Below are 17,622 nucleotides of genomic sequence, written 5' to 3'. Positions count from 1 at the left end.
TCTGTGTGTTTGGGTGAATGTTTACATTTAATGTGGACAGAGAGAACATACATTTCTTAACTGAATAAATCAACCTAAGATGTGAATTAGGCATGCGCAAATTCTTCATAAATCTGGGAAGCACGCGGTACTTGGATAACTGAATGAAAGCAGATGGTGGCTATGAAGAAGGGTTTAAAGAATCATTTACTTCTGGATGGAAATACATACATATATATGTGTGTGTGTGTATATATATATACATATATATATAGGTAGATATGTATAAGCATATAGAGTATATATGTATATAGACCCACATAGATATTCATATATACCATATATATCTGTACATATCTTTGCCTACACATATATGTATGGTATAATACATATGTATATAGACACACAAATCTATTCACATATACCTATACATACCTATATCTATACACACATATAAAGTATAGCACCTATATATAGGCATACATGTATATATTCATATATGCCATATATACCTATACATACTATACTTACACACATATATGTATAGTATAATATATATAGACACACATATAGTAATCCATACCACATATATCTATCCATACCTATGTCTACATTTTTATGTAATATATATGTATATAGACATACATACATTCATGTATATCATATATACTTATACAAACCTATGCCTATAAATATCTATGGATTCCAATATTTACACCAGGAGATTTCAGCAACAAGCCAACCTAAGAAGACTGAATTTCTCTTCCTCCCCCAGTGGATGATCTTGTGAACTCTGAAAGACATGAACTCATTTTTTTGGCAGTACTGTCTCCGGAGCAACAGAGGCTAATGCCAGTGTTACTATCACTTTAGGGCTGAGAAACACATCAAAGTTAAGGCCAAACTGGACATATTGAAAAAGGACTCTATACGGACAGAGATTCTCAGACTCTAGAAGGAAGATAAATTCCAAGAGAATTGTATGAGGATTCCATAAAGGAAGAAAATTACTTCCAATAAACAAAAACACTGAGTTATATGTTGGCCACATGTGCTAAGTTTGAGCCCAGTTTCCCCAAGGAATTTGTATGTTAGGACAGTATGCCCCAGTTTGTGGGTAATGTTTTGTACCAAGTATTCTTCCTATTAATTATACCTTAGTAAATGCTTGTTTCTAAAGGCTAATTAACTTGGATTGGCTAATAGATGATCAGTAGAGAGCATATGAGATGGAGGCTCAAGAACAATATGTTGTATTAGAAAACTCTAGGAGGGGTAGAGGACCATCCTCTGGGAACCCAACCTGCCAGTTCTTGTGGGAATTGGGAGAATGAAGGAAGTGGGAAGGTGTTTCATATTATACAAAAAAGTACAATAACTGTGCTACTTACTTTAGAGGGTTGTTATAAGTAAAGGGCTTTGTAAATTAAAAAATATGGCAATAGTTGTAATTATTGTTGGACAGAGATTAAGAGACTGGAATTATTATATTATTACTTACTTCCGATATTGAAATTTGGATTGGCAGAGTTATCAGAGTATCTTGATAGAAGGGCCTGGGAATACCCTGCAGGCTATTTAGCAGCCCATAAATAGGATCTTCCTATACACTTAGGCTCATATTCCAGGACTCATGTTGGGTAAAAAATTCGCCAATTACACAGCTTCTTCCATCTTTCCTTTTAGAGAATAGTAAAAAAATTAAACTCTTGATCTTTTGTCTCACATTTTCTGATTAAACACACATTTGATTTAAGAAGCTCACCAAACAAACAAACACACAAACAAAAAAACCTGAGATGTATACCCTTTAACAGCTATTAAAAATTAATATACAAATAATAAAATGCATCTCTTTCCCTTTACTGGGTAGATAGTGAATTATGGATGTTGAATACTATATATCCAATCAACCCCTACAGACCCGCTGTTTGGAATTTTCCAAACTACTTTTACTTCCTTTCCTTTTAAATCCTTTCTATACCAAAGGAGGAGGGAGGGGAGAGGAATTCTTACTACAAGGATAACTAGGGAAGGGAAGAAAAGAATGTATTTGGAAATAAATGTGATATTAGAACAAAAGGCATTAATTTTTTTAAAAAATCCATACTCTACAGTAGTATAATGATTTCTTATATCCCTTCTATCAAGACCATTGCTGCCTCTGAAAACTGCAATTCTATCTTTTGACAGGTTTCTATCCAGAATAAACCTGTACAGAATCAAACAGTACTAAAATCAACTCACGAATCCAAGTCAAGAAGTTGTTTAATTAAAAGACAAGGGAATTTGATTTTTGACTTTTTAATCGAGTCAGTGTGACATAAAGGGAAATGGTGTTGAGTAGAAGGAGCTGCGCACTGGATAGAGTACTGGGCCTGAAGTCCTCAGGACTCATATCTGACCTCAAATACTTGGCATTTACTAGCTGTATAATCCTTGGCAAGTCATTTAACCCCAAGATCCTTGCCCTCCTTGTCCCTCCCCCCCCAGAAAATGATTCTAAAAAGCATAGAAGGAGCTGGGTTCAAATCCTATCTCTGCCTCTTACTATGTTAATATTGGGCAACTCACTTTAATCTCTCAGTCTCAGTTTCCCTCATTTGTAAAATGAGGAGTTAGATGGAGATAACCTCAGAGGTCCCTTTTAACTCGAAATCTATGATCCCCAAAGTCTAGCACAATGTCCAGTAACATAATAGGCCTTTAATAAATTATGATTGATTGATTCAATAAATTCCAAACCTTGGACCTCAACCCACTGTCCCCTTTCAAATATTCCACCAAAAAAAAAAGAAAAGAAAAATTCTAATCTATGCCCTAATAGAACACAATGTGTACAGAGATGAAAACAAACACATGTCACTAACTTGAAACTTTTCATTCTTCCCCAGGTTTTTAGAATGAGAGATGTCACTGGGAGAAGGCAGAAACCTAAAAACCTTCAGCTCCACCTCCTCTTACACATTCCTAGGTCCCCCTGTGGCAATTTGTTTCTTAACTATGTGACCCTGACTTAGATTTGCTCCTCCCCTCCCCAACAAAACAAAAAGCATTTGGGATAGAAGAGTCCCCTCCAACACAGACATTTCCAGATCCCCTCAGATGCTTTCTTTCCCCCAAATGTTGTTCTCATTCTCCTCCCCCCCCAAATTCTACAGAGATGTAGAATTTTCTGAAGGAATGACATTTAATCCTTCAAAGCAACAGTTGTTCCCCCCCCAAAAAAAAATCCTTTGTTTTGGTTTTGATTTTTTAACTAAAGGTTAACCTTTTTGGATGGAAACCTCAATGTTTCACATATGTCCCTGGCTTTTTACTGGAGACATTGAATATTATTCATATCTTTTCTCTAGGAAGCAGGAGATGGTTATGAACATCAGCGCTGAAGCAGTCTGAACAAACTGGTTTGGCCTGCCTGTAATTGTTTTTCTTCTTTCTTGCTGTTAAAGCTACACATAGAAACTCTTTGTTCCAACTTTCTAAATTTGGGATATGGAAATTTAGGTTTTTTAAAAAAACACACTTCAAACCCTCACAAAAACCTTGTTACAACTGTGTATAAAGAGTAAATAGGCAAAGAGCCAAAACTTAGGCCTTTACCTTGTAGGTAAAGCAAATTCAATTAAAGAAATATTTGGGACCAACCATGTGCACGAGGTCCAGAGAGTAAGGGATAGGCAAAGGGATGTTAGGGGCTCTGGGAGGAAGTAATGTCTTATTTAGACTTGTCTAGTTTCATACATACCACAAATAATTAAAACTATTTGAAAACTATTAGAGAGCTATAGGAGGATTCCTTCCATTCCAGTTAATGCAACTCCTGAACTTCCTAGCCTCAGAAAACCTAGCTTAAGTTATAGTGTCTGGGCTTCCAAAGGGTCTTTTTGGTGAATTTTCTGATTGCATTCTTTCTGCTGCCCCAATGCAGGCACTTTGGAGCGATGCTTGCTAGCAGAAGCAAGCTCTTCACTGCTCTCTTTAAAAGTCTGCAGTGCGGGAAAAACACCCCATTCAGATCAAGGTCCTGGAAGTCCAGTTTGAAGACCTTAGTCCAAGGTCCTGATGCCCTGTGGGTTAGGATATCAGTCTTTCCTTGATAAGGCCTTCCTAATGACCCCACAAATGGCACTCCTGAATACAGTCCATAAAAGAACAGTTTCAATTAGAGGTCTTTCTGCATACATGCAGTAGAAACACACAGTGACTCAGAGAGAGTTCTGAAATGCCAATATCCAAGATCCCCTTCTACTAGGAATTGCTGTGATAAGAATGATAAGGTGTTATCAAGAGTGGCTAAGATGAGGAGATGCCCATCTACTGGGGAATGGCTGAACAAGTTGTGGTACAGATTTATGACACAATACTATTGTGCTATAAGAAATGATGAGCAAGATGCTTTCAGAAAAACCTGGGACTGATGCAAAGTGAAGTGAGCAAGAACCAAAATTAGATTATACATAGTAACAGCAATATTGTACAATTATCAGCTATGAATGATTCCCAAGCAACACAATGATACAAGACAGTATCAAAGGACTTCCTATATTAGCTCACCTTCAAATGAAAGTATGTATGGAATCTGAATGCAGACTGAAGCATACTTTTTTACTTTATTATTCTTAAAGTTTTTGATTTGTATTTTTTTTTTTTTGCAGCATGGCTAATATGGAAATGTTTTACATGACTTCACATGTTTTATTTATATCAAATTGCTCGCCTTCTCAAGAAGGGGAAAGAGGAAGAGATTTGGAACTCAAAATTTGGGGGAAAAAAACAAAAACAAATATTAAAAGTGTTACTTTTGTAATTAAGGAAAAAACAAAACAAAAAATTCAAGAAAGTTAAAAGAAAAAATGGCTGAGGTGGGGATAAGTGCCCTCCAGGAAGATGACTCCTCACAGGATTCGCAATAGCATTTATGATGCAGGTTAATCATTTAAGTTCATTTCCTCAGCTCACTGTGACTACAATCTACCAAGAAGGGAATGAATTTTGGAGAATGTAAGCATGGGGTCCCCCCCCCCAACAGAAAAAGACAAATGCTTAAGAATGAGCGAGACCAAATGCCTTTGTATTGCTAATGATCACCAAGAAGAGACAGGAAGCCCCACGACTATAAAGAACCCCCTTCAAGCTTTAGGGAGTATGTTATGTAAATCCAACACTATTGTACCAAGCCAGATCAAGAGAAATGGCTAGGGGAAGAGGAGGTTGTCAGTGTGTATTCCTAAATTCTCAGGTATAATCCTACTGTATCTCAATGGGTGGTTAAGCTGGGGGTAATGGGGCTTTACCCCCAAAGGGCTGTTCTGCATAGTGGAATAGTTTATTGGGAAGGGCAAAAGAATGTCTTGGGTTTGTTTTTTGTTTTTTAAAGACTTTGGGGGAATATAAATACATGAGGAATTTCTTAAAACCTTTTTTCCCCCAAGAGAGTTTAGAATTGTGCCAGGAAATGTTCTATCAAAACAAAAATTAAAAAAAAAAAAAAAAAAACAACCAAACCCAGAGCTGCATAAGGTCCAAAGAAGGTCATTATTGATTGTGGGGGATATAGGCTTCATTCAGGGCAAAGCATCTGAGAAATACTTTAAAGGATGGAGTGAAGAGAGCCCTGAAATCCAGAAAAGATCTGGGGAAAGTTTTTAGGTTTGGAATCAGGAGGTCTGAGTTTGAATTATGATTCTTCCTTTTAGATGAAAAGACCCTTGCGACCTTGCTGCTACCAGCTTGTTTTCTCACCTGCACAAAGAAGAGTTTAAGCTAAAACTCTTTCTAAATCTAAACCTACATGATCCTGGGGTCTCATTCTTGCCCCTGACATTAACTTCTTTGATCGATGAATAACCACTTGAAGTACCTGAGGTCTCAGTCTTCTAGTTTATCATTTTTCATTACTCTTCTGCTGGATTGTAGTAAGGATAAAATGAGATAATGCACATCAACGGACTTTGTAAAATTTAAAGAGCTATCAAAACATTATTTATTGGAAAGGAAAAGAGGGCAAGGAAGGCAGAACATCCCTAAGGACAGAGCCCACCAAGGTACAATAGCAAAAGTCTGGCATGAGAGTGAGGGAAAGCAGAACCGACTGGCTGGAACAGAAGATAAGGTTGGGAAGGTGACCTGGCTTATAGCCAAAGAAGTCTAAAAGAGCTGACACTCCCTATGCCTGCTCCACTGCTTATAATTTCCCTTAACACCTTAGATTCTATATTTATCTAGCAATATTCCAATGTTAATTGGGCTTCCCAAGTAATTTTCCCTACTGAGAAAAGATTGCTTTTCTTGTTCACTACACTTCTCAAAGTAAATTTAGATAGCATTCAGTTTATTTTTGAAAGGAAGGGGAAAAGAAGGAAAGAAAAGGACAAAGAAAAGGGAAGGACAAAGAAAAGGAAAGGACAGAAAAGAAAGCTCAGAGAGAGAGTGGAGGAGAAGGAAAAGGAAAGGAGAGGAGAGAAACCTATAAACCTTTTCTCAGAATGTTTTTAAATGCATAAAACAAAAAACATTGAGTTACAAAGGAAACCAATTGTAATGAAAATAGAGATGTAAATTTCTCTCTAAGTTCTAGGACCCCAAAATCTATCCATAACCCCTTAAGAACTTCAGATTAACAATTCCTGGCCGGCCTTCCTTCTTCCTGAAGACTGGTTCATCTCTTTTGGATAACTGTCAACTTCTTTCCTTCCTTTCTTTTTTTCTCTCTTTTCATATTAATCTGTCTTTCTTTCCTTTTTAAAAAAAAAATAAACAAAAAGCCATCTAAATTTACATTGAAGCCAAGAAAAAGCCCTTTTCTTTTTTCTTATTTTCTGCTTCATTAGGGATTATCACATCTGAAAATGTCCTATCATCTATCAAATTTAGAGGAAGAGGATAATTTGACTTGCAGTACTATTTCAATAAACCCATGGGGTATCTATAGAGCAGCGGGGAAAAAGCTATATGAGGCAGTAGGAGACCTGGACTAAGCCAGGTTGGTTCTGCCACTATTACAGGGGACCTTGAATGACTACTTGAGTGACCACTTCTATCCTCTCCTTTGCCTGTTTTTTCACCTGTAAAAGAATGTCTGTGAAACTGTCCAGCCCTATGTACAACCAAAATGCTTATCATCACCATGTGTAATAGTGTCCAAAGCTGATCCCCACAGGGGTCACACTCTCAGAATTCTTTTTTAGTAAGTGGGACACACAAAATACCTTTGCTCTGAACCACCCACTCCCTATACCAGCTCTCCTTGTGTTAAAGGGCACATACTTGAGAGACAGCTGACCCGGAGGGGGTGGGGTGAGGTATACTCTTCCATGATGGAACCCATGATAGAGCTGCCCAACACATGTGTGACTTAAATCTAGGAGGGACGACGGCCCTTGGCATCCTGAGTATCGGGAGAGCCCTAATCTGCTGAGCTAAAAGGGTGGCAGCCCAGGAGACTAAGTGTCTCTGAAGCGACGCCAGCACATTCACAAATATACCAGACACCAAATCCAGGTTTGGACACTGCAACACCCTTATTGCCCAACCTCAGCCACTGAATTCATGCTGTCTGGAGAAGTCCATGTACTTGCAAACAGTGTGGGTTAAAGGTGCTTCATCCCTCCCTAAAAATAGCCAGGCACTGACTGGGAAGATGGATAATTTCAAAGTCATTTATATTCTATATGGATTTTCTCCCCTAGCATGGGACTTTTCTCCCACCAGGTTTATCTTCCTAATTATGATTTGGTCAAGTTAATATTTAAAATGATTCTGCATTCTCAGACCACAAAGCAACAGGGAAGTTGGGAAAGGTAAATTCAATACTTGGTCATAAATAAAGCTTCCCACACTCCTATCACCACAATCCCCCTCCAGTTCCATTCCAGTTTCTCAGCTCACCAGGCGCAAAGGCTAGATTGGACAGACATTCAGTAAATAAGTACTTCTTGGGCTCAGTACAGTGGAAAGAGCATGAGGTCTAGAGTCAGAGGAGATGGGTTCAAATCTAGCCTCTGCTGCTTACCACCTGTGAGATATTGGACAAGTTGTTTAAAATCCCCAATTTCCTCATCTGTGAAGGGAAGAAATTGGACTGGATGGCCCCTTTCACAGTCTCCAAAATCTTAATGCCTAATGCTGACCCCATTGTTTTCCTCCACAAAAACTTTTAGTTGCTCCTTACTTCTTATATTAGAGATCTCTAAACTGGGGAGGGACAAGAGGGGACAAAAAGGGGCCTCAAGTGGAAAAAATTTAAGAAGCCCTGCTTTAGAGTTAAGTCACATTCTCCCCCACCTTCCCACTTTGGGTTTTCATTGGGACAGAGTTAACTAGCACAGGCTAAAGAGACCTAAATACAAATCTGCATTACAGATCTCATCTTTCTATTATCTTTCTCCCCAAATCTACCCCTTTTCCCAAACTTCCCATTTCAGCTAAGGCCTTCCTGTCATCCATGTTTGAAATCTCAACTCTTCACTCTCAACTCACCCAATATTTGCCTAATCCCATATTTTTTTGCACCACCCCTCAACTACAGACTTCTCTACTCAGGCATCATTCGGTCTCAGTATCCCCACCTTTTTCCATTGGCTTACTGTTGTAAAAGCCTTTCTCATTTGGTTTCCCTGTTTCAAATGTATCTTCACTCCAATGCATTTTTTCACATATTTGCTAGAGATTTTCCTGCAGTAAGATAGAACTATGTTACGTGCCCACTGAATAAATTTCAGTGGCTTCCTAGGACAGGGGGTTCTTAACCAGAGGCTGAGAGGGTCAGTGTAAAGATTTTAGGGATAGAAAATTTTTACATCTTTAATTTCCCTAACCTCTAATTGAAATCTAGTCTGTCCTTCAATTATTTTAAAACATGATTCTGAAGTAGGGTTCATAGACTTCACCAGACTACCAAAGGGGTCCAAAACGCAACAAAAAGTTGAGAATCATAGTTCATCTAAGCTCATCTTTTTAAAAATTTTTATTTTTATAAAACTTTTATAATGCACATAATCATTAGTACAATAGTACATGGAGAGGAATTGAGGAAAAGACCTGTGATTTTAATGATACACACAACTCTACCATCTTAGAGCTGCACATCTCTTGGTAATTTATAGTCTTAGAAAGTTGTTTCAGGAGAGAAGGGAACACAAGGATTAAGTGACTTGTTCAGGATCCATAGTACAGGTTTGGTCTTCTTGGTTCAATGACCATTCTAATAAGTAAAAAATATACATATTAGGGGACTTCACCTCAAAATTTTTTTATTGAGGTTCATGATTTTAAAAAAAGGTGGGAGGGGGGGACACCACAGCTCTATAAGATAAAATGTCTTAAGTTCATCCTTTCATCTAACTCAGATTTATGGTTCCAGCCTTAGTATTCCATACTACATGTTCTCAGCAAACAAGACTGCTAGCCTTTCTCAGAACTCCCCCTGCTCCCACTCGGAGCCTATTTGCAGACTGTTCCCCAAAACAAGAAGACATTCCCTCCTCAACTCCACCTGTTGAAATCTAACTTTTTTCAAGGCATAGCTCCAATGTCATTTTCTTCAAAATATATTCCCTGATTCCTCTCTTCAGACTAGGTAAACTGCAGCTCAGCTCTTCATGCTTTCCTGTAAGTATTCCTTCTGGACTTCTTATTATGTCTTCTCACCAGACCTGGGCTACTGGAGAGGGCTAGGGACACAGTGGATAAAATGCTGGCCCTGAAATCAGGGAGACTCATCTTTTAGGGTTCAAATATAGCCTTAGACACTTACTGTGTAAGTATTTCTACGTATACAGGTATGGTTGGCTCCATCAGTCAATAAGGCCCAGTATGGCCTAAGTGCTGGGAATACAAAGAGAGAAAAAAGGCATTCCTTGCTCCCAAATTGGAAATCAATAGAGGGAAGGCGCTTTCCTAAACTACTTGGAAAGAAAGACCAGGTCATTTTTCTTTTTTATCCCTATCCCCAGATCTAGGCATAAGCCTTAGGCATGTACTTCCTTGAGGATAAGAGTTACTTCATTTTAGTTTTTTGTATCCTCAATACTAACATGGTGCTGGGCATATAGTAAGCACTTAATTGTAGCACCGAATAAAGGTTTGTTGAATTTTAGGTTGAAGATGCTTCCTTCCCCCTTCATTAAAAAATATTCAGTGAAATGACCTTGTGACTTTGCACATTGCTTCACATTTCTAGATCTCAGTTTTCTTATCTAGACTCTTCCAATGATTCTGACCCCCTGGCTGTTCCCTGGCTGGAACATTTCCACTCCATTTCTCTGGCTGTCCTCTATGCCAGAAAACTCACAGAGTTTTTGACTCTGACTAGTCCAACTGACCTCCCTGGCTTCCAGCAAGTCCCAATGAAAATCCCACCTCCTACATGCAACATTCCCCTCCTTAATTCCAGCGTTTTCTCTCTGTTCATTATTTGCTATTTTTCCTTGCTTTTTGAGAGGATGGATACAAAAGCTTCCTGAGCATATAATTTGTTTGCAAGTTGCTCCTCCCAATAAATGGTGAGACTCTTTCATCTTTTGCCTCTTTTTGTATGCTCTGCACTTAACACAGTGCCTGGCAGATAGTAGGTGCTTTATAATTGATTGATCTGTGAAATGCCACAGTTGAACTAGTACACTTCCAAAGCCTCTTTGAGATATCCATCTATGATAAAACACCTATGGGATAATTGAATTCTAGCATTTCCACTTTTATTTCTATGAAACTCATTTTTATTGGCTCCAAATCATTTAGGATAATGAAAACTTTTTTTAGGAGAATGATATATATGGAATGAAAAAGTATGTGAATCCCTTTACATCATCCCTTCTCATATAAACTTCGAAATAGTCAGTGTTTACTTTTACAGACGGCAGTAGTAGATAGTGGATAGAAGAATAAACTTGGAACCAGGAAGGTTTGAGTTTGAATTCCTTGTGAAAGACTAAATAGCAATTGAAGTTTCTTCCAGCTCTAGATATAAGAGTCTTATCAACCATGTGACTATAAACCTCATCATTTAAACTCTCTTGGTCTCAATTTCCTTATCTGTAAAATGGGGATAATAATACCTACTTCACAGAATTCTAAAGGGTGTCTCAAAAGCCTTAGTGAAGTTTTAAGTTCTTTAAATTTAAGCCATTACAGTTTAAAAACACACTAAGTCACTTGGGACACCCTGCAAAGTGTTTTTGCAAATGTTTTTTAAATGAGATATAAATATTAGCTGTTACTATTAGTCATCATCAAAAGGAACTAAAGACTGAAAGACCTGCCACAGAGATCTATTTCTAAAATTATTAACTTAGTTGGGTCTTCCTATCTTTTTGCAAGGAGGGATAGGGATCCGCCCATCCCTGGGATTTGTGAACTAGTTTGGGTACCTACCAACATTTTTCTTTCTAAAAGCTTTTTCTATTCCCTTGGAAGGTGACCTGGTTTATGCATTTTGCTATCCAGAGAAGCGGCTGACTATGGATATTCCCTGAAGTTGGAATTCAGAGAGCTGTTTCTAATCTTGGCTCTGCCACTAATATGCTGGGGACAGGTGGGAAAGGCCCTTACCCTTTTCTGCAAAATGAAAGGACTGTACTGGAACCTATCAGTTCCTTCCAGTACAGATATTTTATTCTTTGTACTCTAAGACTCCTATCATTTTTAATAGTCTAGGTTCTACAGGTACATTTCTAAGTTCTTTTATAACTCTGATATTCTACACAAGCCTCAGACACTAGCTTGTCCTTGGGAAAGTCACTTCACTGCAGAATGTCTCAGTTTCACCCCTAATTAAATGGTATAATAATAGCATCTACCTCCCAGAAGTGTTGAAAAGACAAATCAAAACAATATTTGTAAAGTGCTTTGCAGATCTTATTGCACTATATAAATGCTGGTTATTATTATACCAGTGGAGCCAGAATAGGCCATCACCAGTGCCAGTGGTATCCCAACATGCTCTTTTCCTTCATTGTCTTTCCCCAGTCGGTAAGTGAAGGCAACTGATCTTCTCAGCCATTCATATGCTTGTGAGTTGCACTGTCCAGTCTTGGGCTACTGGAGAGGGCTAGGGGCACAGTGGATAAAATACTGGCCCTGAAATCAGGGAGACACATCCTCTAGGGTTCAAATATAACCTTAGACACTGTATAACCCTGAAAAAGTCACTTAACTGTCTTTGCCTCAGTTTCCTCATCTGTAAAATGAACTAGAGAACCACTCCAGTATCTTTGCCAAGAGAACCTCAAATGGGGTCATGAAGAATTGTACACAACTGAACAAATTACTATTATTGTTATTATTCTAAAGTTCCTTCTAAGAGCTCTGAAATTGAATGTTCTAAAGTCCTGTTCAGCAGTGACATTCTAAGCTTTATCTTCTAAAATTCCTTTCAATTCCAGCAGTCTATGCTTTATATTTACAACTTGAATGTCTGGAAAACATCTCATACTCATCACTTCCAAAACTTAATTCATGATCTTTCCTCTTAAACCTTCCTCTCCTCTTCATTTTCCTATTGCAGTTAATGGCACTATCTTCCTCCTCCCAGTCATTTTGACCCAGAAAACTTTGCTATGAACTTTTGAATTTTCTCTCTTCCTCACTCCTTCATACTCAATGAGTTGCTAAATCTTGTCAACTTCCCCACCACAATCTCCCCTCAAATCATAGGGCTTCCTCTTTCAAACCCACATTATATCTCAATTGGACCACTGTAATAGCTTTCTCCTGGATCTTCTTGCTTCCAATCTGTTTATCTCTCCGAACCATTCTCTCCACATAGCTGACAAAATATTTTTCTAAAATAAAGGTTTCATCATGTCTCTAACCTGCTCAAAAATTTCCAGTGCCCTCCCATAGTCTAGCCATTAAAAATACAAACTCAACCTAGTATTTCTAGATATCTCTACAGCCACATTTTATTCTGAATTCTTTTATGCATTGTATGATATTCCTGTCCAACTAAACTAGCTGGAAACTCATAAACCTTCCCTCTCTTGCCTCAGTGAATTTAGGAAGGTGGATAGATATAAACAGATAAAACACACAAATATATATACTTGTGTGTATACATATGAGTATAAATGTGTGTCGATATGTATATGTGGACTATATACACATATACATATATGCATATATAATGTGTATAATATTTATTATCTCTAGCTATAGATAATTTCTATAAACTTGCTGCTTTCTAAAATTCTTATTTTCTTCCTAGCCAGGTTGAGATACAGCAGTCACCATGAAATCTTCCCTCAGCATCTTCCTTTCCTTTCTTCACCTCTCCTCCCTACTCCCACTTCCATTCCCAGCTACAAGTAATTTCCTAAATTTTCCTAAAACTTTTTGTCTGGTTACCTAATCTAACACAGTTTCTAAGTATCACATTTTTCTGCATTTCACCATAGTTTCAGTACCAAGATAAACTTCTAGAAGGCAGAGACTAACTGCCCTAAGGCTTAACAAACACTGATAAGAATCCACATAATTTTTTTTCCTATTCAATGTTTTTAAAATGAAAAGTGCTTTTAAAAGTCATGTGTAGTGTACATAAATTTATATAGAGATAAAACTTTAAGATCATGTACCAGTTGAGCAAATCATTCCTCATATTAAGATTTGACACCATGAATGTGATGGAACATTATTATTCTATAAGGAATGATCAGCAGATTTCAGAAAGGCCTGGAGAGACTTACATGAACTGATACTAAATGAAGTGAGTAGAACCAAAAGAACATTGTACTCAGCAACAAAATTATGTGAGACTTGTCTCTTTTCAACAATGAGGTGATTCCAATAGACTTGTAATGGAGAGAACCATCTGCATCCAAAGAGAGAACTATGGGGACTGAATGTGGATCATAACATAGTAGTTTCACTTTAGTTATCCTTGTTTAGCTTGTTTGTTTTTTCCTTTTGATCTAATTTTTTCTTGTGCAGCATGATAAATGTGGAAATATGTTTAGAAGAATGACACATGTTTAATCTATATTGGATTACTTGGGGAAGTAAAGAGAGGAGAAAAATTTGGGTTTTGCAAGCATTAATGTTGAAAATTACCTCTGTATATATTTTGAAAAATAAAAAGCTATTATTATTTAAAAAAAAAGATTTGATACCAAAAACTGTACAAATTTGCTCTATGAAACACTTGAGATAACATGAACTAGTGAAGAGAGGAAGGGCCTTGGAGACAAAAGATCTGGGTTCAGATTCTGCCTAGGACCAACTCTGACTGAGTGACCAAGGACAAGTCTCTGCTTCTAGAAACTTTAAGGTGCACAAGCCACTCTTTTTCAAAAGACACAAAGTGTGGGGATCTATAAAGATGAAATCATAAATCTGGCCTCCTTCCCCCAAAATGAATCCACAATTTATGATGGACCAAGAGTCAAACTTTCTTGCTTGCTTTATGTTCTGAATGATTATTCAGGGAACCAAAACTTAGGAAAGACTACGGAACTAATCTAGTAAGTTTTTCTCAGCCTCCTTTCCCACTTTCATTTATAAAAGAACCTTTCTCAACATAACCAAAATTGAATTAATGCAAAATCCAAAATGTTCCAATTAAAAATTAGTCTGAAGATTTCCACTTCCAAATAAATAAACACCCAGGTAGGCCCCATCTATACAGCCCAAGGAAACTTCCGGAATTCACTCACTTAGGATCATCCCCCTCCCCCAACGCAGCAGGAATTGAATCTTCAAAGCAGATCCTGTTTCTTTACTTTTGGAGACTGAAAGGAACCTTCAGGAGTTCATCAAATCCAACTCTCTCATTTTGCAGATGGGGAAACTGAGTCTGATAAAGGAAACTATTTCAAAGTCGCACAAGTAGCAAAAGGGAGATTTGAACCCAGTAAAGAGGCAGCTCTGTGCAATATAAAGAGCTCAAGAATCAAATTCGGTAGGGAAGAAGAGATCACTGTTTTTAAATCTCCGGGGACCTCAGTTGCACTATCTGTAAAAGGGGAGAGTTGAGTTGGCTTTAAATCTACTCATTAGAATGTGTCTCCTCAATAGATAGTAAATCTACTAGTCTCTTACTACTGGGGCTCTTATCGTTCTTTGAATATAGCCGTGCCAGGCACATAAGAGGTGTTTAATAAATGCTTACTGACTGTGATCTATCTATCCCAAATCTGCAGAGTTTTCCCCACTACCAACTAGTACAATAATGTGTACTAATTTTTTTTCCATTAAAAAAATGTGCTTTACACACATACAAAATATCAAGAGGCAACCAAATCCTAGTAAGTGGTCCCGTCCAGAGAAGGTAAACGAATGCTCGGGCGTAGCTAAATTGGGAAGTTACCCCTCTAGCAAGATTCATTGTCCGAAGCTTCCTCCCACATCTAGCCCTTTCCGAGCCAGCTCAGGTACAGAGTTGCAACTTTTTGGAAAGAGCCCAAAGGTAAACCGGAGCTGATTATAAAAAGGTTAACCTCTCCAAGAGAATGCTAGTTTTCTTAGCCCAGCATTCCAGAGATCGGTCAGTCAGTCAACAAGCATTTTTTAGGAGAGGGGGAAGCAGGACTTTCCCCAATTTTTGGAATAAGACCGAGTCTCTATCAAAAGATGAGTTTCTTATCTCCTACTGGAGTCCTCACCATAAGGATCTAGTTGGACCCATCGCTGATTGAGGCTGAGGAAGGAAAGGAAGAAAGGGTGTCTGCCCTTTCACAAAGGCAAACCCTGCCTGCGCGCCCGGAAACACGACCCCCTCCCAAACCTGAGGCCTCTTGGCCGCCGGATTGCGCCCGAACTCGAAGATAGCGGGAAAGTGTTTATGCCGTGGGTTTGTCCCGGGTGGAAAGGAAAGAGGCGGGGCCCTATGGAAGGTAGCTTGGACTGAACGTCAGGACCCCAAGGGAAAGGAGGGGGTGTCCAACCTGGCCTTTACCTTAGATTCGAGCTGTGTGACCTTGGGCAAGTTAATCCCCCTCTCTGGGTCTCAGCCCATGGTTCTGGATCACATTTCACTCTAGGGCCAATGATGGACACCTCCTCCTCCGGCTCAACGATGGCCGTGGAGAGCCCCGAGAGCCAGCGTGGATGGAGCACACTCACCCAACCCTCTAAGCACTAGATGGATATACACAACTCCCTCTTCCCGCCGACCGTGGGGCCACCAGGGCTTGGGACCCCTTTGTCGCATCCTCCCAGTCCCAGCCCCGCTTACATTGGAAGGCAGCCGCTCCCGGGATGCCCACCATCGCCCGTGGTGCAGCCGCGGTCCCAGCAGCTCCGAGCCAACGCCGATAGCGGAGGCCGAGCTGGACCCAGCTCAGTTAGGCCGCAGCCCCGCCCCCCCGCTGGCCCCACCTCCAGACTGGTTCCACCCCACCATTAGACTGCCCCACCCCCGCACCTCCCCCACCTGGCTCCATCCCTGGACTGGCCCAGACGTATTCTGATCCCGCCCCTCCCCGAACTGGCCCCATCCCTGGACTGGCCCGACAGCGTCCTGGTCCCGCCTCTTTGCTTCAGGTCCGGCCCCTGACAATGCATCACGTCCCCGCCTCTCCTGGGCTGTGAAGGGGGAACCGCCTACTCGGACGTCACTGGAGCATCTTGTAATAGCTGGGCTTTTTGACTCCGGTCTTTGCTCACTGGTCCATAGTCTTTCCAGCATCCTGAGTCTCTTATGCTTGATTGCACCTCCTTCCCTTTTTTGGAGAATGAATCAACTTCTAGCGAAGGAGAGAACCTGCAGAATTTCTTTATAGAATTGGTGGTTAAACGTAGGAATGCATCCCTAAGAGGGCTGAATTTCCTTTCCCAAACATTTGAAAATAGCCTTGAAAATTACCTTTGTAAGAAAAGGAAGTAGTAATACTACAACTTAGGTAGCCCAAAAGAGATTAGGAAAAGAAAAAGGACGTATATGTGCAAAAATATTCATAGCAACTCTTTTTGTGGTGGCAATCCAGAGGATGTCCATAAATTGGGGAAGGGCTGAATAAGTTATGGTATATGATTATGACGAAATACTACTGTGCTATAAGACATGACAAGCAGGATGGTTTCAGAAAAATCGAAAGATCTATATGGATTGATGAAGTGAGCACATCATTGTACATAGTAATGATGATTAGCTGATCAAAGATCCAAGAGACTAATGATGAAAATTATCATCCACCTTCAGAGAGAGAACTGATAAACTCTAGGGCAGATTGAATAGAATTTTTTTCACTTTTGTTTGCCTTTTTTTTTTTTTTTGGTAATATGACTAATCTGAAAATGTTTTGTATGACTAAATATGTATAATTAATATTATATTGCTTACCTTCTCAGTGGTATGCTAAATGTTAAAGAATAATTATTTTAAAATTTTTCAAGAATTTAGGTAAAAGGAAAAAATGATTAAGGAGATGATAGTTTAATAATTGCCTGAAAGAGTGGAGAGTAAGATAGTCTAGATCCGTGCTTCTTAAACTTTTTCCACTCATGACCCCTTTTCATCCAAGAAATTTTTAGATGACTTCACATATAAGGGATATAAAATAAGTATACAAACCAAATACTTACTGATAATAAATCGTAATTTTGCAATCCCCACATTCAATTATAAGACCCCATATGGTGTCAAGAACTACAATGAAAGAAACTGGGGTCTAGATGGCACTTAAAGATTTCTAGTAACATCACAGG

The 17,622-nt window shown here is 39.0% G+C and overlaps 1 protein-coding gene across 4 annotated transcripts in view; it reads right to left on the bottom strand.

Annotated features, from left to right (window-relative positions):
• The window catches only part of CBFA2T2 (CBFA2/RUNX1 partner transcriptional co-repressor 2), a 162,317-nt gene extending 146,055 nt beyond the window's left edge, over nucleotides 1–16,262 (bottom strand). For 2 of the 4 annotated variants that reach the window (XM_051979128.1, XM_051979129.1), the window contains exon 1: nucleotides 16,151–16,243. Coding sequence is in view for 1 of the 4 variants with exons in the window: in XM_051979126.1 (XP_051835086.1) it covers nucleotides 16,151–16,184 (34 nt within the window). In the remaining 3 variants the exon portion in view is untranslated. Of the gene's footprint in view, nucleotides 1–16,150 lie in introns of all 4 variants that reach the window. The other 2 variants (XM_051979126.1, XM_051979123.1) reach the window with 2 other exon arrangements.
• Between the last annotated feature and the right edge of the window lie 1,360 nt (nucleotides 16,263–17,622).

The sequence above is a fragment of the Antechinus flavipes genome, chromosome 2 (genome assembly GCF_016432865.1).
Source record: "Antechinus flavipes isolate AdamAnt ecotype Samford, QLD, Australia chromosome 2, AdamAnt_v2, whole genome shotgun sequence".
NCBI classification, from domain to species: domain Eukaryota; kingdom Metazoa; phylum Chordata; class Mammalia; order Dasyuromorphia; family Dasyuridae; genus Antechinus; species Antechinus flavipes.
Note: the sequence above shows the minus strand (reverse complement) of the source record. Positions and strands in the feature narration are given on the sequence as shown.